The sequence below is a fragment of the Callithrix jacchus genome, chromosome 2 (genome assembly GCF_049354715.1).
Source record: "Callithrix jacchus isolate 240 chromosome 2, calJac240_pri, whole genome shotgun sequence".
Taxonomy (NCBI): Eukaryota; Metazoa; Chordata; class Mammalia; order Primates; family Cebidae; genus Callithrix; species Callithrix jacchus.
Genome location: NC_133503.1, coordinates 94,330,466 through 94,356,232, shown reverse-complemented (window position 1 = coordinate 94,356,232; position 25,767 = coordinate 94,330,466). Strand labels below are relative to the sequence as shown.

The 25,767-nt window shown below is 35.0% G+C and overlaps 1 protein-coding gene across 2 annotated transcripts; it reads right to left on the bottom strand.

Annotated features, from left to right (window-relative positions):
* Positions 1-1,721: 1,721 nt before the first annotated feature.
* FEM1C (fem-1 homolog C) lies at positions 1,722-25,558 on the bottom strand. 2 transcript variants are annotated; one of them, XM_017969734.4, is made up of 3 exons: positions 25,356-25,558; positions 23,837-24,568; positions 1,722-6,403 (listed from the first exon to the last, which is right to left on the bottom strand). In XM_017969734.4, exons 2-3 carry the CDS (start codon positions 24,378-24,380, stop codon positions 5,094-5,096), a joined length of 1,854 nt encoding a protein of 617 aa, XP_017825223.3. In that variant the 5' UTR covers positions 24,381-24,568; positions 25,356-25,558; the 3' UTR covers positions 1,722-5,093. The 2 variants fall into 2 exon arrangements, with proteins under 2 accessions (XP_017825223.3, XP_002744740.3); XM_002744694.7 differs by having other exon boundaries at positions 25,403-25,558.
* Positions 25,559-25,767: the final 209 nt, after the last annotated feature.

Below are 25,767 nucleotides of genomic sequence, written 5' to 3'. Positions count from 1 at the left end.
ACAAATATTTACCATTGTTTTCCAATTGCATAAAGTATTCAGTAACTTGCTATCCAGGTTGGTAGAGTGGGAGCAACAGGCTAGATATAGCCTACGAGTGTAGTAGTCTAGACTAGGTTTAAGTATATTCGATGATAGTCTCACGATGACAAAATTATCTAAAGGACACATCTCAGTACATTATCCCAGGCATTAAGTGATGCAAAGTAGTACAAAACACTAGTTTATTCTTAAGATGACCATCAGAAAAATTTAAATGCATTTTACAAGCTCTGCATAACGAAAGCTTCCACCATTTCTTTAAAAGTTACATTTAGATGAGTAGAAGCTATTCTACTATTAGCTACTGAAGAAGTAAGTAGAAAGATATTGTTGCCTAGTGGCATAAAATGCAGCCTTATTGATTTTTTGTGTGTGATAGATTACTCTGAAAGAGCATGAGGAATATGCCTAATTTTCCTCAACATTCCAGTATATATTGATCACTCTTATTTAAATTCATTCTTGACCTAATTCCATTTTCATAATTTACCAAATTTTATCTATTACTACAAGAATTTTTGTCTTGAAAAAGCTTAAGATTTAACATGGGAAAAAGAAAAAAGGAAAACATAACTAAATAGGTTTTAGAAAAACTATGTACTACTACAAGTATCTTTCATAGTTGTATAATCAGTAATTATGATGAAAAGATACTAAAAATAGATTAAAAATTGTCGTACCAATCCTAGGATTTTCAATTTTTTCAAGGTAGAAAACTGTATTATTTCACTTTTGAAATCAGACATAGATATATTAGAAAAATCAATTAAATTGACAATTATATAAAGCTGTAATTTTATGAGATAAAATCTTATTTAAAAGCGCCTTTACAAAAAAAACATGCAATAAAGTAACATGGGACACAGGAATCAATGACTTCACTTAACTCCCACAGCCCAAAACGTCTTGTTCTATCCACTAGTACAGAGATAAAAAAGATGAAATAAAGTATCTTGAAGAAACAGAGTATCTTGAGGACATAGTAAGACTTTTTCTTAAAGACTTAAAAGTACGATATTCTTTTACTTATATATTTGGTAAGAGTCCTCTTAAATATTGGAGGTGGTAGTGCAGACAACTGCCGTATCACATTACCAAAGGTAAAGAAGACTAATGTTTAAAAGGGCTTGGTCAAAGAAAGACAAAACCTTTACTTGTCATGAGTAAGGGATATTAACAATTCAGAAGGGAAAAACCTATAAAACTAGATATTTCAATTTATGCTTGGAGTTTAGAAATTACAGCTAATGCATTTTCTGACTTAACTAGAGCTTTTTGTATTAGGCAAGTTAAACATAAAAAAAGACAAGGACTATTTCAATTTTACAACTGAAAAGTGATGGAAAACAAATGTATAAAACTTACCTTTATAAAATATATTTATGATATACTTCCGATAACAGCAAACAAATTAAAAAATAAGAATTAAAGGCATCCCTTCTCTTATGCAGTTGACAAAAGTCTCCCTATATCTTTAGTTTCTGTAATCTCTACTAGGAAAAAATTTAGAGTAACTGTACATAAATCATATTTACATATAAGTATTAACAATAAATGCTATCTTTTAAGTTCTAACTGGCCACAAATGATTAATAGGTGTTTCTGAAACAGAAGTCTACTATCATTTGCATTAAGATAATACCAATCAAGTATTAAGAGTTAATAAGAATACACTTAAATTTGGTGCAAATTTAATTTTATTAAACCTTACAATGAATATTGTGGCATATGATTTTTCCATTGTGTGACAATTTATTAGCTGGCATCCTAATACAGTACTTCTTTTGGAAAAATACACAATGGGAACTGACAAAAGGGAGAGAAACTAGTTGTTTAGTGATACATGAGGGCAAAAAAAAAAAGAAAAAGAAAAAAAAGAAAATAATGATGACCAATTAGTTCGTTTCCTTAGTATCTAACTCTAAAATGATTAACGTTCTAGGCAATAATGCTGTTGTTACAGTGTACAAGAATACGTTATCATCTCATCCAATCTGCACAATTCTAAGAATAATTATAAAAATTATCATATCTGTAAATTCAGCCTAAGGTTCCTATTTGGGCAACATGATTTTTAAAGAGCTACTTTTCCCATATAACCTAAACAATTTTCCCAAATCATGGTAGACTGGGGTCTCTATACACATAAGGTAGTCACTTCACAAGTGAGCTATCACTTAATTTCAAATTCATAAAGGGTGCCAAATTATCTTTGATTTGGGTTTATACCTGTCAGATTTATGAATAAGAAAAATGACTATTTTTAAGTCCATAATCCATTTGTCGTCATAGACTGGCATCTAATCTGAGTAAAATTACCATTTCTTTTACAGAAATGATCAAAACAGTGGAACATCTAAAATTCAGCAGGCCCCAAACGGTTATTTTCCTAGAAATGTAATAAGAACTTACACATTAACTCCAGTCAATACCACCATGCTACAGTGTAGTTTAGTTTGACTCACGTGAGTGTAACAGGTTCATTATTAATATTTACTCATCTGTGGTTCAAAAAATAACACAAATTTAAGTATTTTATTATAATCCATCTCATAATTTTGGAAATACTTTCCGACAAAGGCTTTATTAGTGTCTAAGTTCACATTTATGAAACAATTTCCTCTAAAATAAAATAAAATCAGGGACAATTTTGAGCTATTAAACTGATTTTTCAAAACTTCCCAATGGCATCTGTGGAGATGGTAGAGAAGGAAGGGGAAATATATTCTAAGTGAAATAAGTCATTTCAGTTATCAAGACTGAGTTCTAAGCTATCTATTTTTAGTGGTACAAAAATGTTAAAGAAATCCTTATTTTACACTGGAGTTGTACAATTCAAGTTCAGCTGTAAAACAGTAAGATATGCGTGCCTTTCTCTAAGAGCATGTAAGCCCTCCTACCCAGCCCCCAAAGACGAGGAGGAAATTCTAAATCACTTAAAAATCCAATTGTCATCTTTTACCCCAAATTATTGAGATCTACTGATATAATTTACTATAATGGCAAAGTTTTCCTTTATAAAAATAGCTTATACATGTATAATTATTATACCACAAAGAGGCAGATGATTTGAAAATACTGATATTTGATATTTCTAGAATATTGGTCTAAATCACAAAGTATTCTTAATATATGTGACAATTCAAATATTTCATCAAATTTACTAGTAAGAGATAGTAAAACCTCTTCATCAAAACTCTGGAGAGCGTTCATTCATATCCCAATTTACCGTTTCTTAATGGTGAAATCGAATTTGCAACCTAGTAAAACGTGTAAGAATATCTTTTAAAAATTAAACCTCAATTATTTAACCAAAAAGTCAAATAATGTTCTCTTATTTACTACTCTTCATGACAATGTTTTTACTGACTAAAGATGACAAACCTAATGTGACTGTTTGCATTGATGACTTAAATAGAGTGACCCTAATCCTCAGAATAAAATGTCAACACAAAAATCCAAGTGAGTAATCCAGCTCATTAAACTCACAGGTAAACTGAGTTTTTCTCAAATCAGTAAGGAGCTTTTTATTCAGAACAACTTCATTAAGACATTTGCAGGGCAAATATGCCATCATAAATTTTATTCTGAAATACAATAAAGTGCTGAATGATAATTACCTGAATCTTTTTTAGTACTTTTCACTTATCTTAAGTTAAAAGAGCCCTTTCTGTGGCATTAGCAAATCTGTGAGAGAAAGAGAAAGAAAGAGAGAAAAGACAATGAGAGAGAGAGAAAGGAACAAAGGAAGAGAAAAGAAAAGCTAACTTCCAGTAAGGGAACAGGAAGCACTGCAACCTTTCATGTTTAACTAGGGCGACAAATAATTGAGACCAAAGTAATCAAAGTAATTCATGCAAGTTATCTTTAAAGGTATACGTAAGCTTGAAGAAAGAAAGAACACTGTTACTGACCTTTTGATATTGTGGCAGTAAATTGCATACTAAAATACCTTAATTATCCTAGATGCCTAGATCTGGCTTGGCAAGCATCATGCCACTGACATGCTTTAGCTCTTTTTGTAACTAAAAGTGATTTGCAGTTCAATTACTGAATATTTGAATGTGACTCATTAAGCTGTGTGATAAACTTTGAGGTTAAATTTAAGCAAATTCTCTACACCTAGTCACACCATCAGCACAAGCAGGACAATGCTGGAGCAGCATGAAAGGTGGGTCACTTTAAAAAGATTCTTCCTTTTACTACATGATATATTAAGATGACAGACCTAAATTTCAACTGGGTTAATGAGTTAGAATAGATCTGTTTCCCAAATTTAGCACACAATAATTTCAGTGGATTAGAGAAAGAAACCTCGGTTGTGAAGAAAATGAAGAAAAAAAACAAACAAAAAAGCTTGAGCTAAAATAGCTAACCTGCAGCTCTAAAAATTGTCATGCTACAGAGTACTTTAAAAAAAAACTAACTTTGTAACAAACATAAGAAAACAGTGTTTTGAGTTGAAGTTGACCAACTGCTGCATAGAAAATATGCTAACGTACAACAGTCAAGTTTAAGCCTGTGCATAGAGAAGATAAAGCACTTATGGTAACTGCAAATGGTAACGAGTCCTTAAAGTTTGTACAACCTAGCATGGGTCCATAAGGAAAAGTAGAAATGGTTAGGACAAAAAATAAAGTAGAAACAGGAAGGAAACTTGAGAAGAGAAGGAAGAATCAGGAAAAAAAGACTTTCAATTGTATAAAATTCACAAACCAGTAAAGTATAAAGACACCATGGAAAAATGGTTAACTCTGCCCCAAACATCCAACAGTAAACAAAACCAGAATGAATAAGCCTTTGGCAGACAATTTTAGAAATTTGAATATGATGTTACATTTCTCAGTAATTCACAAACAATATATTATATGGTATATTTATATTAAATACTGGGAAACCAATCTTGTAAATTTGATGCTTATAATGGTTTAGCCAATGAGAGCATGATATCAATCAAGCTAAATGAATGCTGGTGTTATCACAACAGTGCTCATTTATGAAACAACTGTTACCAATTCGTGCTTTAACAGTGCTAAAATACAGTCAAATTATCATCTATGAAGTGAAACAAAGGTCTCTAGCTTTTCTGGGATGTGCCCTTTATAATATATTCTATGATTCACTATGACACGAGCAGCAAGACACTGCAATGTGGTATGATTTATAGGCTGGATCAAATTTTTAGCTATTTCTTTCTCATCCAGCAAGTCACTAGCAGTTTGTTTGTGCAAGTTTGTGGCATCAAAATGTGCACCTGATTTAATAAGGAGATTCATGATGTCTGGATGGTTGTTAAGAGCAGCGATATGTAGGGGACTGTTGTCATCCGAGTCTCTGACGTTCACATCAGCACCACATTCTATCAGTATCGCAGTAACTTGTAGAGATGGAAATTTACAAACAGGGTACCGCCCTACACATGTAGTATTCTTGTCCACAGCCAGATGAAGAGGGCTGAAGTTATTCTTTCCCCTTGGATGCAGCTTAAGAAACCTGTATATAGTCTGCTTTTTGAAATGGTCCTGTTCTAGAGTACAAGGAACTTTCTCTAACAAGCAAATTAAGTGCAAAATAATAGAAAGAGCCTTATTTAACTGTAACGGGTCAGCGGGACACTGAGTTTGTTTGATAGCTCGCTCTATTTCAAGGACGCTTTTGCAAAGTATGCCCATAAGATCATCAAATGTAACAGTAGTACCCAGCAGGCCTTTAGCCCTATCCTGTAGCATAAAGGAAAATAGTTCTGCAAAAGATAATAAGCTGCTGGCGGTCATTGGGCTTAAAGGATCCAAATTGCTCTGCTGCATATCCAAAGCATACTTCCATAGGTTGATGCATCGTTTGAAATTTCCAGAGTCTGCATAGACAGCACCTCTATATCTAATATAGTAAGAGGTATCAGGATGAGAAGGACCAAGAATACGTTCTCTGATTAATAGTGCCTGCATTCTCATCTCATCAGGATCAGCAATAAGACCTTCTAGCTCTTCTGCACTGTTCACCTCCTTGGCATAATCATAAGCCATTATGAGTGTCTGTGGCACTGGTTTACTAATAATATTAGTCCTATCACTGTACCTCATGTTCATTGCCTTTTTCCAGTATTTCAAAGCCCCAAGGAGATCTCTTTTTTTGTCTACAAATGTAGCTCCTAGAAGCTCTAGAGCGTTAATACGTTCTGTCTTGCTGGTCTGTGCATGGTGTGTCAGAAAATCCACAATATTTGTGTGACCAGTCACACTTGCTGAGAGAAGGGGAGTCATTCCATAACCATCCTTTTCCATCTTGGCACAATACATAAGAAGCATCTTCATGATGTCCAAACTTCCAGATTCTGCACAATCATGCAATGCAGTATTACCTTAAAGAGAGAAAAAGAAAAAAAAAAGAAATAACATACATTGAGGGACCAGGATATAATGTAATATGTATATGTACTTTAGAACCTAAAGAAAAGCAGGCAGCTCTAAGCCCGTAAGTAGGACATACTTGGTTTACAAATAAGAAAAAAATTCCCCCAGCACCTAAAACTAGCGTCTGATATTAAACTTGTTGAATAAAGGACATGACCAAGTTAGGTATAAAAACACATCCAAAGTCACCAGAAGAAACTCAAACTAATCCATGGTCTCTTGGTAATTTCCATTAATGTTTTCAAGTGCATATTCTATGACTTAAAAATGGATAGAATACCAATAACCAGCTATTCAAGTCACTGAACTTCAGGTCAGTTTCCACATTTATATACAAGGAATTGGTCCTTTCTTGTTTTAGAGACCAGGTCTTGCTATGTTGCCCAGGCTGGTTTTGAACTCCTTGGGCTCAAGCAATGCTCTTGCCTCAGTCTCCCAAAGTGCTGGGATAGCAGGTGTGAGCCAGCATGCCTGGCCAGACTGGCCTTTGATATACCTAAGATTCTTCAGTTTGATTCTAATAGTAGTCAGAAATTATTTTTTCAATGTTTAATTTTGATTGCCAAGTGAATTTCAACTGTCTTAGCCAATATTCTTGGTAACAAAGGATTGTCCCCAAAAAGCTCTCATAAGAAAAACAAATCCATGGAATTTGAAAAATATGTGGGTGGTTCAATATGAACCTTAAAAAGAGATATCTGAAGTGTCCTTTCATAATGGATTATTTCCTATTATAATTTAACTTTTTATATAAATTTACTATAAATTATAACTATAGCTGTACTAAATGTTCTAACACTGTCCTTTTTTTCCCACACACAGATTAAAACTGACCACAGGCACTGGCACATTAGTAAAAGCCCATATGAAACATATTAAGACATCAGAAACACCAGGTATTTCAGCTAAGTTTAATGATAAACATTTTACTAATCGTCAAAATAGAAATTATCATGCCAACCTCTGGTATTTACATACAACATTTACACAGAATTTCAACACTCAGTCATTTTAGGCATGTCTATAGAAAAGAGGTAGCACAGCAGGCTGAGACTGAGTCCTTAGAAAGACCTTCTTGCAAGGTTGGACCTTTGGCTGGTAGCTGGGAACTTGGCTGGTAAACAGTTCTTTATACTGATATAAAACTTTCCCTAAATGATAAGGGTGGCTTACTGTAACTAAACTGTTTGTACCAACAAGGCAGTTTGTACTGAATGCCTGGTTTCCTTCTGGGAGTCTAAAATTTTGGACATGAGCTAGGCAAAAGGTACCTATGTGACCAGCCCCCAGTAAAACTCTTGAGCACTGTCTGTCATGGGCTTCCCTTGGCAGAAACATGACACATATGTATTTACATTACAGAAGACTGTGCTCTATGTGATCCGTCATGAGAGGAATAGAGCATAATAATGCCTATTCAAACATTTATCTACACCTCACCTGAGCCTTTACCCTCATGATTTAGCTGCATGTCCTTATTACATTACAGCAATAAATGTTACTTAGGAGTACAGTTGTATGGTGAGTTACCTCCAAATATGGGGGTGGCTTTGGGGATGCCCAACACAGCATGGGTACCAGAAAGTATTTTATTTTATTTTATTTTATTTTATTTTATTTTTATTTTTATTTTTTTGAGATGGAGTTTTGCTCTTGTTACCCAGGCTGAAGTGCAATGGCGCGATCTCGACTCACCGCAACCTCTGCCTCCTGGGTTCAGGCAATTCTCCTGCCTCAGCCTCCTGAGTAGCTGAGATTACAGGCACGTGCCACCATGCCCAGCTAATTTTTTGTATTTTTAGTAGAGACGGGGTTTCACCATGTTGACCAGGATGGTCTCGATCTCTTGACCTCGTGATCCACCTGCCTCGGCCTCCCAAAGTGCTGGGATTACAGGCGTGAGCCACGGCACCCGGCCAGAAAGTATTTTAAACTTGAATACTTCAAGTAAATCGACTTTATAACTAAAGTTAGAAAAAAACAAGTTATCATATTAAAAATTGGGTTTTTTCCACAAGATTATCCTGTTTTTTTCTATGATATCTACAAGGACTATATAATTATTCTGACCCAAGATTTCAATGGTCTACAATGAAATAGTGTTTGATAAAATGTTTTAACAATGTGTAAGCTAACCAATCACTGAAAGAGCCCAGAACTTCTGACTATTGATGTTCATTTATTAAAAATAATTTCAATTAAACGTGACTAGTATACCAAGTATATTTTAAACACTCTTGTATTGAGAACCCCTACTATTCCCTGTATTTTACTAAGAAATAGACAATGTAAGAGAAATTTGAATATAAAGAAATGGCTTAGATGGCACTCTTCTCTATTCAGAGTAGCACAAAATCAAGAATAAAATGTAGCAAAAGCCAATCTAATGAACTGTATTTCTGTATTCGTTGAAAAAATACAGACTATATTTATTTTGAATACACACACATACCAGGAGAAAAGAAGTAGTTTTAAAAAAATGAAGGATAAGGATTTCACAACCAGTAATGGCAGATACCTGTAATGTGATCACCCTCCCACTAACAACTAAAAAAGCTGAAAAATGTATTTTTAAAAATCTGCTTGACAGGATTTAAGAGATAACAATGGGACAATATGATGGAGAAGAAAGAAAACTAAAGTCAAATTCAGAATTTGAGGCAGCTGTCCCACAGTGGCCTCCACCAATTCTGGGAGATAGCTGAAAACCTGAGCAGAACTTCTGACAGCCTTGCAGGGATAGAGAGGGAAAGCAGAGCCTACAGCCTACTAAGAAAGGAACTTAGAAAATTCCCCATACTTTGGGTTAGAGCTCCAACTTTTAATCCTAGGGAGTTAAAGTTAACTGAGTTAACTGCAAATAGACTAGCTTTTACAAACACTGAAATCTAATTTAGAATCATCTCATTATTGAATTAAAATAATCCAGGATTGCTAGCATATGTAATTAAAAGCCAGAAGCAAATATAAATACTATTTAGAGAAAGATATTATCATACTAGGGTTCAAATTATTTATATTTTTCATATGTAATGCTTGGTATCCAATCAAAAATAATGAAAAGGAAATAAGGAACCATAACACAAAAAACAAAGAAAATAAACAGCTGACAGAAAAGCCCAAAAAGAGACCCAGATAATGTAGTTTATCAATGCAGATTTTAAAACAATAACTATGCTTAGCATATTCAAGGAGATTTTTTAAAATTGAGAATTCAACAGAAAACTAGAAACCAAAAATCCAAGTAAACATTCTAGAACTGAAACACTCTGTGGGCTTTAAAAGTGGATTTACACACAGCTGAATAGAGAATTAGTAACTAGAAAATAAGTCAGATGAAAAATACAGAAAGAAGCAGGGAGTTGTAAAAGAACAGAAAAGATGGAGACTATAAGATAAAGAGGGAACAATGTCAGAAGATTGTTGTTAACATACTCAAAACCAGAATTCTAGAGGAAGAAAATGGGACCCAAAGCAATATTTAAGAAGATAAAGTCCAAGAATTTTCAGAAGCTGATTAAAATTTAAACTGGAAATTCAGTAGGTTTTACAAACTCCAAGCAGGATAAATAAAAAGAAAAACACATTGACGTACAACACAGCAAAACTGCTGAAAACTAAGGATAAAGAGAAAAATCTTAAAACAAGAGAATGAATGGAAATTACCTATAAAAGAGCAACAATCAAACCAACAGCAAAGTTTTCATCAGGAACAACAGAAGCTAGGAGACATGGAATGATATTTAAAAGCACGAAAGAACACTAACTGCCAACTTAGAATTCTATACCCACATCAAGAATAAATGTCAAATAAAGAACCCTTTGAGGAGAGAAGGAAATGAAAAGGAAAAAAATTAAGATATTTATTACCAGCAGCTCTAAATACTATATGGTGTCCTTTAAGAAAAAGGAAGATTAGCCATGTGGAAGTCTGGAGATATAGGCAAAAACATCAACAGAAAGTAGAAAAAATAAATACTGATTTTAAAAATAACAGTATCTTGTAAGGCTTGAAATACATACATAGAAATAAAACACTTGACAGCAATAACTTGGAAGTTAGGAGGGTAATTGGTGTTAACTTGTTCTAAGATCTCTTTGTTGGAAAGATATAAAACTAGAAATTTATGCTAGCCTTTGGTAAGTCAAAGCAGTGCTGTCTAGAATGACTACTAAAATAATAGAGGGTATGCACATAACTACATTTTCTCTGATATAGAGAAAAAACTGAAATAATAATCCAAAAGGTAGCAAAAAAAAAAAAAAAACCAAGGAACACAAAACAGACACAACAAATAAAAATCAGAAAAATACCCAGGAGATAAAAATCCAAAAATATCAGTAATTACATTAAATCCAAGTAAAGTAAATGGTCCCATTAAAAGACAAAAACTGTCAGACTGAAGATAAAAGAAAACTCAAAACACACTGCTTACAAGAGACACACCTTAAATATATGGGTAGAAAATGATCTTTATAAAAGTGAAAGTTTGGGGAAAAAATACTCTTCGCAAAAACTAAATATTAAGAAGCTATCTGATAATAAAATATGAAAGTAGATGTTAATGCAAAATACATGATTAGCAATAAAAGGAAATACTTTATAATTATGTAAAATTCAAAATATACAGATATAATAAGTCTAAACTTGTTTTCACCTAATAACATAAAATTAAGTTACATAAAGCAAAAATTGACAGAACTACAAGGAAAGCAAACAAATCTGCAAACATTAGTACATCTAAACATATCTTTCTCAGTTTGGAAGACCAAAACCAGTAAGGATAAAGATTTGATCCTTATAAACTTGATTTAACTGGCATAAATAAAAAGCCTTAAAAAATAGCTAAGTTTCCATCTGAAGAAGTTACAAGGAAAAACAGTAAACTAAATTAGAGAAAGTAGAAGCAAACAGTTAAAAAAAATGAAAAAGAAAAAGGGATAAGTATGCTAATAGAGCATTTTTTATATTCCTACATTTTATTTAACTGTTGCCTCTTTTTAATATTTTATCAATAACTTTGCAAGGTAGAGATGACAAACTCATTCTACATACAAATAGGAAAGAGAATTTAGTGGGAAAACATAAACTCCAACTGCCATTTTAGTGTACTGCTCATTTCTAAGGTCGTATTTTAAACGCTAGTCATATTAAACCTCAATGAATAAATTATATCTAATATAAAACCAAACCTCATAATAGAACTTCAACCAATCACATCATTTTCTAACTCTTCCTCCAACTTTCCAACTCTTCCAAAAGCTTTCACACTTCCTCTAAGGAAAAGCAGAAAATCTTTGAAATGGCCTTCAAAATTCTACATCATTGATTCTCAAAGCACTATCTGTGTGGAGAGAGCAATGAGGAAGAAATCTATAGTTTCAGAAAACATTATGTGAAGTTTAATCTTGGATATGCAAGGATATGGATTTTAAAAGACTAACAAATATTTCCCTACCTTACCTGTTTAGCTTCATTTCTTATTATCTCTGGAATGAATGATTCACTGTGCATCTAACTCAGGGACTGGCAAACTTTTCCAATAAAGGGCCAGATAGTATTTTAGGTTTCCTGGTTATAAGGTCTGTGTTGTAACCACTAAATTCTACCAAGTACCATGAAATATGCTATGGCAGTATATTAAATTAATGGACATGGCTGTTTTCCAACAAAACTTTTACTTATGTACTCTAAAATTTGATTTTCATGTGTCATAAAAGATTTTTCATTTGATTTCTTTCTCAACCATTACAAAAATATAAAAACCTTTCTTAGCTCTCAGGCAGTACTAAAACAGGGTGGGCTGGATTTGAACCCTGGGCCATACATAGTTTGCCAAACCTGCTCTAACCAGAAGACATTGTCTACATCTCCCACACACAAGACAGAAAATCTGCTTATGCTTCATATTATTCCATCCTAAGTACCTCGCCCAGCACCAGGAACAAACAGCCCTGTTAACTTCTATCTCTGTGCCTCAGTTCTTGATTTTCTTCCTATAACACACTTTCGTCTTTACCATTTTAACTTGTCCTTCAAATTTCACTAGAAATTTCAACTGCTTAAAGATGTTTTCTTGGTTATATCATATTAATTTTATCATTGTGAGAATGCATGGTATATATATATGGGTCATCCTAGTAATTATTCATATAACACCCATTATAATATCTGACAACAGTATAATGCTCGTGCTTCACAAGTAAGTTCTTACCTAAATTGTCTATTCTTAAAGTATACAGATCCTATATTCTATTTCTTTTATATCCCAGAATCAACTAGCACTGCTAAAGCTAAGGTATTCTAAATTTTCTAATATTCTAAATTTTTAATATTTGTTATCACAAAAAGTAATTAGCTTTTGCAGACAAAATAAGTTCAAAAAGTAGTATCCTAGAAGGAGATCTTTTTAATTACTCTAGCATGTTAAGTGTATAACCACTACACTTTTCTGCCCTGGAAGGTCCTAAAGGTAAGTTTTTGAATTATAGCCTAGAGCACTACTTACAGATTAGAAAACAAAGCCAAAAAGAAAGAAAAAAAAAAAGCAAGATCTTAAAGCCATTATAACTTTTGTGTCATTTCTCCAAGTCTTTTTATACAGTATGTTTTGTTTTGACAAAGTTATAATCAGTACATACATAACTATTCCCTGCTTTTTACCTATTCACCTACATTTTGGGCATTCTGTCATGTGTCTGCATAGTTTCTGTAACTACACAGATTCTACATAATCCTTAATGGTTTTATGCTGAAAGTTCAAGCAAGGGAGCATGTCATACTTTACATAAACATTTCCCTGTTGACGGACATATGCACTGCTTCAGAATTTTTACTATTAAAATTAATGTTTAAAAAACTATAAAGACAGGTGACTGCCAAGAGCTGGGGACTGGGAGAGGGGTTAATTGCAAAGGAGCATGAAGGAAGTTTTTGTTCTAACTTTTAATAAACAAGTAGTATATGTTTGTCAAAAATTACAGTACTGTACACTAAACAGTATGAACTTTACTGCATGTAAATTATGTCAATAAACAAATGACCAAAAAAATTAATGTCTAGTTTAAAATAGAATAAAAAATGTGTTAATACACATCTTCAATTCACTACCAAAGGGATTATAAAAACTGTTTAAAGTTCCCCCTTATAGTATTCTTTCTACTACCCAAATCAACTTTTTAATTTATATTACCTCTATTCCTTGGTAAATAGAATATTTTCTCACATCTGTTTATAAACTTTAATTCCTTTTATGACATGTCTGTGTTTTAGTTTCTGGGATTAATCTGGCTGTCTATGTGTAGGCACTTTATAAAATGATAACCAGTTGCTTGTTAAATTTCTTGTAAATATTTTGCTATGTCAGTTGTTTCAAGTGTTAGATATGCTGTATTAAGTGTAATTTTTTGTGAAAAAGTATTATAACATGCCAAATAAAAAAGTGAGTTACCAAGGTCTTGTGCTGTTACATGCCCAAAATCATTAAAATCATATTTTCTTTTTTTGCTAGGCAACATAATTGATTTAAACTTTTGGTGCATAACAATATATGCCAAGTACTATAGATTCAGCTCAAGAATTTTCCCTGGGTTAAAACATTCCCATAATACAGTGATCATACTTCCCAAAGATTTTGCATCTCCACATGATGTCTTCTTTTTACACTCTCAGAGTGAAAAAGACAATGAAAAATAAAGCAACACAAAGTTCAAAAATAAATACTACTAGGTATCTGAAATGAAATTAAAGACATGTACCTCTGAAATGTAATGGATTTACCTTTAGCTAAAGAAAAAGAATGAAAAGAAAAAGAAAAAACGTATTATATTAAACAATTCTCAATGCCTGATTAAGAAAAAGTTCATTTGGAGAAAAAAAAATTCTGGCACTGAATTCATAAAACAAAAAATTCATGATTTCTCAAAAGACATGTTTGTTAAATGGACATTTCTTAGAAATCAGGTTACTGGCACAATATTAAGTATTAATTCTGTTCAAGAATTTCTCTAGAAAGCTAAAATAGTATGATACAAATACAAACAATACTAAGAAAATCTGGAAGAATGGAAAGTGCCATTTTCATTGGGATGCTTCTGGGATAAACATTAAGGTCAGGAAACTATGGGAAGTGCTTGTGCATTAAAGGATGGTAGTATTCCTCAAGAAGCATCTGAAGTGCCAATTTTCACTGCTGTTAACTTTAAAGACATCTGTAATCTTTTGACAGCAGGTGAGTAAGGCATTAAAAGTTCATGTTCAATTGTGAAGCTTAGGTGCCTAAGAATAGAATCATTTTTTTTTTTCAAATTAGGTAACTCAAAAACATATCTGTATTTTGAGGAAGAACTAGTTAGAGGCCCAAGAATTCTCTGGGTCCAAACCAAATGTTTTAGGTTTGACAAGGGCAAATATTATTACCAACCAACCATCTAAATCATAAAAGAGCTTCAATATAACATAAATATCTCAATTTGGATAAAATTACCAAGATTCACCAGGATCAAGTCAGTTTGTAAGCCACCCTCATGGAATAGACAGAATTTACCGATCTTTTTAATAAAACAAAAATGTCCTCCTAAGAACCGCAAAATATTTAACACACACAAAATGTCTTTAAATTGCTTTTTCTAGTAGTAACAACTCAGTAGATTCTGCTATTTCTAACTTCCTCATGTAGTTCAAGCTTTGTGTGTGTGTTTAGTATAAGTCAAATAAAACTATGCTTCTCAAACTTTCATGTATAAAATCATTAGACTCATAGTAAAATGCAGATTTTGATTCAGTTCATTTCAGTTGAGTCCAAGTGATACCTATGCTGCTGGTCCTTGAGTAGCAAGAAAATAGAGAAGGAATATTATTTTCTTGCCACATATGGATACTATATAGATACTTGCCACATAGCTAATATATCTAATAGCAATATCAAGTCATAATGAACATATAATTTAAAAGGAGGGCTAGGTCACAGCCCTCTTTTACACCATACAGAAATAAAATTTTATCATTCCTTTTTATTCTAAATTTAAACATATGCCAAAGCAGGAATAGGGTTATGTTTTACAATTAGATTACAAAGTTTCATCCATGGAAAAGTTCCTGTGTAGTAAATGGCATAGTCTCAGTAAATCCCCAGCAGTCTACTCCTAACAATTTTCTTGCTTAAGACATCATATAAGTGATACATAGTCAAATTTCTTTCTTTTTTTTCTTTTTTTCTTTTTGAGACAGAGTCTCACTCTGTCGCCCACACTGGAATACAATTTCAGCTGACTGCAAACTCCACCTCCTGGGTTCAAGCAATTATCCTGCCTCAGCCTCCTGAATAGCTGGGATTACAGGTGTGTGCCACCATGCCCAGCTAATTTTTGTATTTTTAGTAGAGATGGGGTTTCACAATGTTGGTCAGGCTGGTCTCAAACTCCTGAACTCATGATCTGCCCACCTTGGCCTCCCAAAGTGCTGAGATTACAGGTGTGAGCCACCGTGCCCAGCCCACAGTTAAATTTCTTTAAAAATCAGTTTGTAAAAGAAATATCCAAATTGCTATAAATACCACCATCAAAAAAGTAAAAGAAAAAAAACATCCACAGAATGGGAGAAAACATTTGCAAATAACATATCTGATAAGACATATATAAGAATATATAAACTCTTACAGTACAGTAATACAAAGATAACCCAGTTAAAAAACATGCAAAGGATAATGAAGAAACTTCTTCAAAGACAATAGAGAGAGACAGAGAGAGCCAATAATCACATGAATTAAGCACTTGAAAAAATGTTCAACATCATTAGCCACTAGAGAAATATAAATCAAAATCACAATGAGATATCATTTCACACATCCTAAAATGACTATATTAAAAAAGAAGAGTAAGAACAAGTATTGGAGAGGGTGTGGAGAAACTGGAACTCTTCTTATATTGCTGACAGGAATGTAAACTGGTACAACTGCTTTAGAAAACAGTTTAATGGTTCCTGTTTAAAAAAAGAGTTACCAGCCAGGCGCGGTGGCTCAAGCCTGTAATCCCAGCACTTTGGGAGGCTGAGGGGGTGGATCACGAGGTCAAGAGATCGAGACCATCCAGGTCAACATGGTGAAACCCCGTCTCTACTAAAAATACAAAAAATTAGCTGGGCATGGTGGCACGTGCCTGTAATCCCAGCTACTCAGGAGGCTGAGGCAGGAGAATTGCCTGAACCCAGGAGGCGGAGGTTGCGGTGAGCCAAGATCACGCCATTGCGCTTCAGCCTGGGTAACAAGAGCAAAACTCCGTCTCAAAAAAAAAAAAAGAGTTACCATACAACCCAACAACGCCACTCCTAGGTATAGGCCTGAGAGAAATGAAAACATACATCCACAGAAGAACTTGTACATGAATAGGTAAAAAGTATAAACAAATGCCCATCAACTGCGGAATGAATAAAAGTGATATATGTTTCAATGGAATATTATTCTGCAATAAAAAGAAAAGCACTCATATATGCTACAAAATGGATGAACCTTGAAAACATTACACTAAGCAAACGAGATAAGTCACAAGATGACATATTATGTGAATCCATTTAAATGATATATCCAGAACAAGCAAACTGACAGAAACAGAAAGGAGATTAGTGGTTGCCTAAGACTAGTGCAGTTTCCAGGGAATGGGGAGGGATAGGAGGGAATGACTGTTAATGAATATTAGATTTTTTGAGAGGTGATGAAAACCTGACAGCTGTGATGGTTGTATAACCCCATGAACATACTAAAAAGCCATTGAATTATATACACTTTAAGTGGGTTTGTGAATTTTATCTCAATAAAGTTGTTTAAAAAAATCCAATTCAAATCAAAATATTGTATTTTTGGTAAAAGTATAAGTTTTGACTTATACAAGCAGCAATTAGAAGGTCTTTTATTATAATAGATTTTTCTAGAAAGATAAAACAATCCTCATCTCTCTTCAGCTTACTATGCTTGGCACCAACCCATTCCTTCCACAACTTTGTAGCTGGGGTTGGGCTGAGTACAGAGGTGGTACACTTGTAAGATAAGGAATAGGTGTGTGGTTCAACTGCACAATAATGCTGATTCCAAGTATTTTATTCCTTGAATAACTAATAGGTGTGGGTTAATAGAGGAGATAAGAAAGGATAGAGGGAACAAAACAGCTTAGGGTATCAAAAGAGCAGTAGAAGAAAGCTTCTCTACTTAGAATGCTTCCCTTCCCCATGTAGAGTCTATCATGAGAGATACTCAAGAACAGTTCATAAACAAAAAGGAATTTAAAAAAAAGAAGCAAAGATAAATTGTGCCAAGACTACTATGTGCCCTCCCTTCATTAATTATCTGTATAAGGCACTAAGCAAAGAACATACAGAAATTTAACAATAAAGGTTCTTAAGCTTATGACAAACTTAAATGCTAAAAAAAAATCTGCTTCCACAGAGGTAAGATGCATTCTTATAACCTGAGGGAGATGAGGAATTGCTTTTGAAATGAGTCTTGATATTAAGTAGAATTTTCAAGGCTAAGAGCAGTGGAGCTAAGGGACGAGGACTAAAAACAACTAATTACATGTAAAAAACTCTAATGACAGAAAACTTCTTTGACATTATATATAATTCCCTGTCCTGTTCTAGTTCACAGATTCCCTATTCAATCACAGCTCTTCCCAAAGGGAGGAAAAAAGAAGGAAGAGATATTTTGATCAGATTTGCATCCATGTGACTTTTTCTTCTGGGTCTCTCCCTATCTCTTCCATTTCTATCTTCCATCATATATATTCCTGATGCCTCAACAGCATAAATCTCTGGAATGCCCAGGGTTTCCTGAGTTTTATTTGAAACAAACATATTGTATCAATCAATCTATGAAAATCTGATAAAAAGTAAACCCACTGAAGGAATCACATTGTACCCGAAGGCCAATAAGTGAAACTAAGTTCTATCTTAAGTTCATGTTACTGCCACCAACAATGTGAACAGCAATAGTGCTCAGGAACTACTACTCCTCACCAAACTGTTCAATTCTGTGAGAATTTACAGTTCAAAATCCAATCTCCAGGGACAAAGAACCACATAGATATTTCCCTACTAAACTCAATTTGCACAGCATCTACAGCTTAGTTTATCCAACTAGGATACCAAGTCTTCCCAAGGACACAGAAAAGTGTGCTGGGGATATAAGAAAGAAAAGAATGAACAGGGAACAACTTATAGGAGTAATTTCATAATTTGGGATTAAAATGTTAACAAATTCAACTAGTAAGTTATTTAAACATTATTACTCGATCAAAATAAATACAGACATATTATACAGTAGATACAATTTTAAGTCCTTCCCTTCCCCCTTGTATTTTTCTCTGAAAATAGGTATGCTGAGGTAACCAACAGCTGAGAAGAGTCAAGAAGGAAATGAAAACTTTAGTTTCTGACACTCAGACAGTACTAAAGTATACTAAAATAACCTATCTACCATGACAGCAATCATTATCTTAATCTATCTGAATACCAACAGTTTTTCGTTTACAAGGGAGATTTTCTCATTTGAGATTCTTGTACATTTACAGTGGGGAATTAAATTTGCTTTAAACTTCTACAGAAAACAAAAGAAAAGTAGAAACCTTTTTTTAACTTTAGCAAATGGATAATTGTTGAAGTAAAATGATGGATACATAGCAGTTCAATGTAGTTTTTCTGTGTGTGAAATTTAGAAAGTTTCCTTAATGAAAAGGCAAACTGTCTGAACTAGCTCTCAAACCCTTTGAATGCTAGCTATCCTTGCTACATGCCTACATGGATTTTTCCCTTTTCTGAACCCCTACAGAGTTCTACTTGTGCCAGTCACTTTTGTCAGCTACTGTCTTTGTTACTTCAAGTCTTCATGCATGTATTTCTTTCCATACAGAAAGGCCTATAAAACACAGTGCTTGCCAACAAGGAGTTTATAATCTTTCCTCTCTCAAATCCAACATGTCCACTCAACAAGCTCATTTAGCACCACTCTTCCTAGTATATGGAATGAAAACACCAGGTCTTTAGCCTCAAATACTATGTAGTAGATTGCAGTTAGATGTCACAGTGATGTAGTAAAATGCAGTTAGGTAAGTTTCTCTGAAAATAAATAAGCAAACAAACAAGCCACTCCAGTTAGTACTCTGCTGAATTGCTGGCATGAAGAATAAAATCCAGCTCCTTTACTGAGATTCAATGTCCTTTAAAATCCAGCCCTGAGTGCCTTTTAGTCCAACTATGCCTACTTTCCAATTCCTGGACCCTCCAAGCATATTCTTCAATGTGCCTTTCCTTATGCTATTTCCTAAACCTGCAAAACTACCAAAACTCTTCTGCAGATCTATACCCCAACAAACTTTCTTCAGATCTAAACCCCAACCTGTCTGTAGATCTAAACACCAAAATTCAAGGCCCTGTTTAACTTCTACATTCTCCATGAAGCAATCCTAGTCAGTACACTTGCTCAAAATTCTATAACATAGATTGCTTATACTACTCCTTCACAAGATAAAAATGTGACACCTTGTATCATCTAATCTCCAAAATGTCCAACACAATGCCTTGCCTACAGAACGTGCATGTTAATTACCTTATTACCAATTTACCTAATTACTTTGAGTATCTAAACTGACTGACCCACGAATGAGGACAGAATGTCTTCTAGAGCCAGTCTCCAAATCTTGAGCCTACAGAGTTTTCTACTGGTCTGTAGTACTGAATCAAGAACCTTTAGCTGCCCAATTTCCATTTGAATTAGGGTGTAAAAGTGGAATTCAAGAAGACTTCACTTTGGATCTGCAAAGGTCTATTCTAACTCCAAACAAAAACAAAACAACACCAAAACACAAACAGAAGAACCAAAGGAAGCCAAAGATGAATATAACCACAAAGCACTGAGATCATTGTGATGGGTCTAAGAAGGACTCACCTAATCACTTCTGATTCGCAGTCTAGAGTCCTGAATAAGAACCAACTCCTGTCTCAAAAATCAACTGTTGTGACTGTTAAACTGAAGAAGTATTCTTAAATATCTCAAAGATATTTTCCCTTTTGGAATGTCTTTGGAAAAGAAGAAACTCATTGTCCTCTCAGGTTAAAAATTGTTGAGGATAAAGTATTTCCAAATATCTAATAGAAGAAAGCACTACTGTTGCACTTACCATACTGTGGTTTAAGTATCTGCTTATGAACCTGTCTCTCCAATCAAACCATGAGCTCCTCAAGAGCAGGGAATCAAGGATTGGATATCTTGTCTTATTCCTCTTTGTACATCCTAACAGCCTGGCACACTGAGGGACGCAACAATTGCTCTCTCATTTAGTAAATTCTACCTTAGGTTAAAACATGTTCAAAATGCCAGTAGCCTGTTAAAAAGTAATGAAAAGAGGTTAAATAATATGTTCAAGTATCAACTGCCTGTTTAAAAGTAATGGAACGTAGAAGTGACATGCGTTTTATCTTTAAGCAGACCAAACACAATGTATTGGCGTTTTCTTTCATCAGAACCATTTCCAAGAATGACACACAAAACTTCCTAAGAAATTATTCTATTTTATCTCCAGTCTTATTAGTCTTTTTTACTTTTTGGATGGGGCTAAAAATGTGGGGAAAAATCCTCTCTTGCTGCTATATCACATCCTTCTCCAGTGTCCCTGACTCAGTTTCAACTGGTTCCTGCTTTTATTACCATTAACCCATAGAAAAAAAATCCAGAACCAATGAGAGAATAAGTATTGAAGCTGTGGGATCAGAGTGGAGGAGGATGCACAAGTACTTTAATCTGCCCCCAACATTCATGAAGAATCACTATGGAAATTAAAAGGTACCATGAAAACGTAAAAATTCTGCACATAAAGTGACAATATCTACATGTATGTGCATACAGTTGAAGTTATTAGAAAACAATTTTTGGAATGAAACTGTTTTCTCATGTTCATGTAGTTTTTTAAAGATATACATATTAGATATTGATACTGGGGGAAAAAATGACTTAGAATAGTTTGACCAAAAGTAAGAACATACATACCCTCCCATATAAGACTATAAGATGACAGTGGTGATAAAGGGAACATTTGTCTGAAAGAGCTCAAAAGTAATCAAGTTAAATACTGTTTGTGGCTTCTCAGGAGAAAATGCTGAAAAAATATGAGCTATTTATATTAGAGTTCTCTCATATATCTCCAGGAGTATATAAAGAAGCTTTGAAAAATATAAGGGAAGTAATACCAGTTCTCATCTCTCCAATGACATAAGAGTTTAAAACATACCCCAATTTGACTTAAATATAAATTTATCAATAATCTTTACATCAAGCTGATGAGTAAAAAGTCCAAAACAAAGAAACAAAAAAATTCAACAAACCTAAACAAGCAGTCATGATTTCAAACCATTCCCAATATTAACATGGTTAGTTCAGCAGTAGTTTGTTCTCTTAAAACAAGCATTCTTCAAGAGAATGATAATTGTTTGGAGAAAAAAAAAATGCCATCATTTGATCTACCAAGCCACCTAAAGATAATCAGGAACAAATGAAAACACTTATTAGAAAGAATGTTTACAGAAACTTTTCTTTATCATACTAAAAACTGGAAGCAACATAAAACTCCATTAGCAGAAGAGTATGCAGCTACTGAAATTAAAGAGCTATAATTAGTAATATTAAATATTTATTAAGCTAAAAAACAGGTTATAGAACAGCATATAAAACTGCATACATATATCTGTATGCAAAATTCAGAAATATCTTTGGAAGTATTATTATCCCTGAGTACTGGAATTTTGTGGGATTTTTACACTTCCTCTGGAAAAAAAAATTCAGAAAAATCACAATGATTTTGTATCATTTTTATAACAAATCTTTTTTAAAAAGATCATACTATATACAGTAAATATCCTCAGTAACTACATAGTGCCCCATAATTGTGTGGTTTGACCTTTCTGAAAGGCAGACACTATCACAATTGCAAATGTATACTCACTTTGATTCAGCAATTCTAAACACAGGTATTTATACTACAATTATTCTCATACAAGTGTGCAAAGACACATTTTTGTTCAAGAATGTTCATAGTAGCATTGTTTATATTAGCAAATTACTGGATGTGACCTAAGTATTGACCAGTAGAGACTAGATAAATTATGTACATTCATACAATGAAATACTGTATCACCATGAAACAGAATGAGGTAGCTATATGTGTTGAAGTTGAATGACATCCAAAGTTAGAAAAATAAATAAAGACAGAACAGTATGTAATCAATCAACCACTAGACAGAGGGCTACACAAACAAGTATGCTTGTATATAGACAAGATTGCTTGTATTTCCATAGATCAGCTCTAAAAGGACACATATAAATTGTAAATAGTGGTTGTCAGCACATTAGAGATCTAGAAATCAGGAATAAGACTTTTTATTGTAAACCAATTTACAGTTTTTTTTTAACATGTCTATATGCTACTTTTAAATTTTAATAGCTTTTAAAAATTAGGTAGTAATTTTTTTGCTATTGTATAAATAGATTTGTTTAAGGAAAGATAAGGTTTTCAAGTATCAAAATTGTGCTATGAAGACAGTTGCTTTTAAGGGTTAAGAAAAATTCTAAACTATCTTTTGGTACTTTTAGATTATTACAATCAACAAAAATTATACACAATTGTAAACTGGAGCCCTTTTTCTGGACAAAGGTGTTTACACTGTTGCTAGCCAACAAATCCACATCTGTTTAAACTAGTTCTTGTTTTGCACTCTCAGTACTGAAGCAGTTTTTAATGTGTTTTCTCTCTTGCTATATTTAATGCATGTTCTTATAAAAGGATTATCTATTGACAACAAATATGGAATAAGGGAACAGTTTTTTTCCTTTTCCACTGATATTAATCCTTCCAGGTCAGTTTGGACTAGCCTCCTCTGACAGAATAAGTGAAATAACTACCTAGAACAAACAAGACCATGACTTAATAAATATAGTAGTTTCTACTCCAAGGTTGTTCTAAAAAAAAAAAAAAACTAAGAAAAATGTATTACACTTAACCATATTCCTATGTAGATTAATGTAGATTAAATAAAAACCTAAAGACTCAGCTCAAATACCATTAACATGCTCTGTAACTTTGGGGAGCCCATTTTCCAAGAATTTTAAGTCACTCCAAATGAGAGAAAATACTACTTAACAGAGTAACAGAAGTCTTTTATCACACTTTTTCAATGTATTACCAAACATCAGAGAAACACTCAACAAAGTCAGACTGGAAGACTTACCTAATCAAAACAAGGTCTGTCAAATGTTGGTTTACTCAACACCAATGCTTATAATTATGTATCAAACTTCCTGAAAACAAGTGGTAGACACTTAGAAAAACAAAGAAGCTGAACTCACCTTTAACACTTTTTCTATTAACATCTGCCCCCTTTTCAAGTAAATACTGAGCAATCTCTTTATGTCCTTTGTAACATGAAATCATCAAGCACGTATGCCCATGTCGGTTTGACACTTCCAAATCAGCTTTGTGTTCTACAAGGTACTTCACTATTTCCAAATGGCCATCGAAACACGCAGCTCGAAGAGGAGTTGAATTGGTTAAAGTCGTGTTGTTGACAGATGCTCCATGATTTAACAAAGACTGGACCACTTTCAGATGTCCTGCTGCAGAAGCGGCCCATAAAGGGGGAGCCCCCTCAATGGTTTCGCCATCAAAATTGACGGAGCCCCCAACTTCTATGGAGGCACTGCACTGCTCTAGGAGGAATTCCACCATGTCAAGGTGCCCATACCTGGCGGCCATCAGGAGTGGTGTGGCCCCATTTGTTTTTTCAGAGATCAAGGAGGAAACCTCCTCTTTGGATTTGCTTGCCAACAATTTGGTGAGAAGCCGGAGTTTGCCATCCCGAGCTGCGTTAAATACTGCTGTCTTTAGATCCATTTATGTCCAATTGAGACGCTGTGCTTTATTTATCTTTCAAAGCAGAGCTCCAGCTTAACTCTATCGACACAGGCAAGAGTCACAGGAACCAAAGTTCAATATTAATTGCTGCACCCTAGAGGGGATATACAACCACGAAGAGTATGTTCCGTCCTACTGCCTTCCAACATCTGACAAACGGCACCAAACTAGAGAAAGAAAAAAAAATAGCAGCTTTTAATTTTCTATAGGTAAAGGCAAAACACTTCTTAATTCCACTTCTGTGCGAAGAAAGGAATAAAAGCTAAACTTCAGGCACTACTCCGTCCCACGGCCCCCTACCCCCAAAGAAAAGGTTGTAAAGAAAAATACAGAAGGGTACACAGAGACCCAAATGTTTTGGTGGCAGGCAGTCTCCTCCATGTGCGGAAAATTTAAACACTACAGGCAGCCCGTTTTCTCGCCTCCAGCTCTAATCAGCCAAGCTTTGTTCTAGTTTGGCTTTGCACACGCCCAGGGAGAGTACAACCGAAAGAGGCAGGAGACTCGGGTTCAGAAATGTTTCTCTTTCTTGCATCTGCAGGCGAGCTGGCCAAGGGCGCCAGGCTAGAAGGCCTCACTGAGGCCGGTTTCGAGAAGGAACAAAAAGGTCGGACACACCAAACCTTGGCTAAGGCCAAAACACCACCTCGCAAAATTCTCTTTCCTTTAAAACTACTCACGGCTCTCAGGAAATCCGCCTGCCTTTTAGTCATTAACTTCGCCCGCCCCATTTTGATCACCCCAACCCCCCGCCAAGAGATGATCGCAGGTTCCTCAAACCACAGTCACCCAACAACATTCCCCTCTCCCTATTCCAAACAACGGCAGCCCCCTCCCCAATCTCCTTCATCGACTACAACCCGCTCCCGACGGGCCAAGCCTGTGGCCTCCAGCCCGCTGCCCGCCTTCGGCTTTCCCAGCGCCCTCCTTCCCGCCCAGGCCTTCCGCGAGCACCTCAGCTCTCCGGCCCGAGCCCTGGCAGCCGCCGCCGCCGCCACTACCTGCCCGGGGGCTAGTCCTCCCCGCCGGCGATGGTCACTCGGGCTCAGGCCGTCCCCTTCAAAGGGAAACCGTTGTCCCCGCCGCCGCCTGGGTCGCCCTGCTCTGCCTGCGGCCGAAAAGCTCCTCCATGCCCCGCGCCCCACAGGAATGAATCCAGCCGCGCTGTTCGCCCCGCCCCGCCACCCGAGCTGCCTCCCGCCCTCTAAGTCGGCTCGGGCTGCAGCGGCTGCTGCGACGGATGGTGTAATGGGCTGGGAGCCGGGGGCCGGACAAGCCTGAGCAGAGCTTCACATCACAGACTGCAGCCGCGCTATTGGGCAGTAGGAGGGAGGCAGCCGCTGCCAGCAACCGCCTAGGGGCGGGG

Bases quoted from the DNA above. Each gene is read 5' to 3' on its own strand.
- FEM1C (XM_017969734.4), bottom strand. From the start codon at position 24,380: ATGGATCTAAAGACAGCAGTATTTAACGCAGCTCGGGATGGCAAACTC. The intron at 6,404-23,836 runs GTGAGTTCAGCT...TCTCTCTTTAAG, and splicing joins TAATAGAAAAAGTGTTAAAG to GTAATACTGCATTGCATGAT.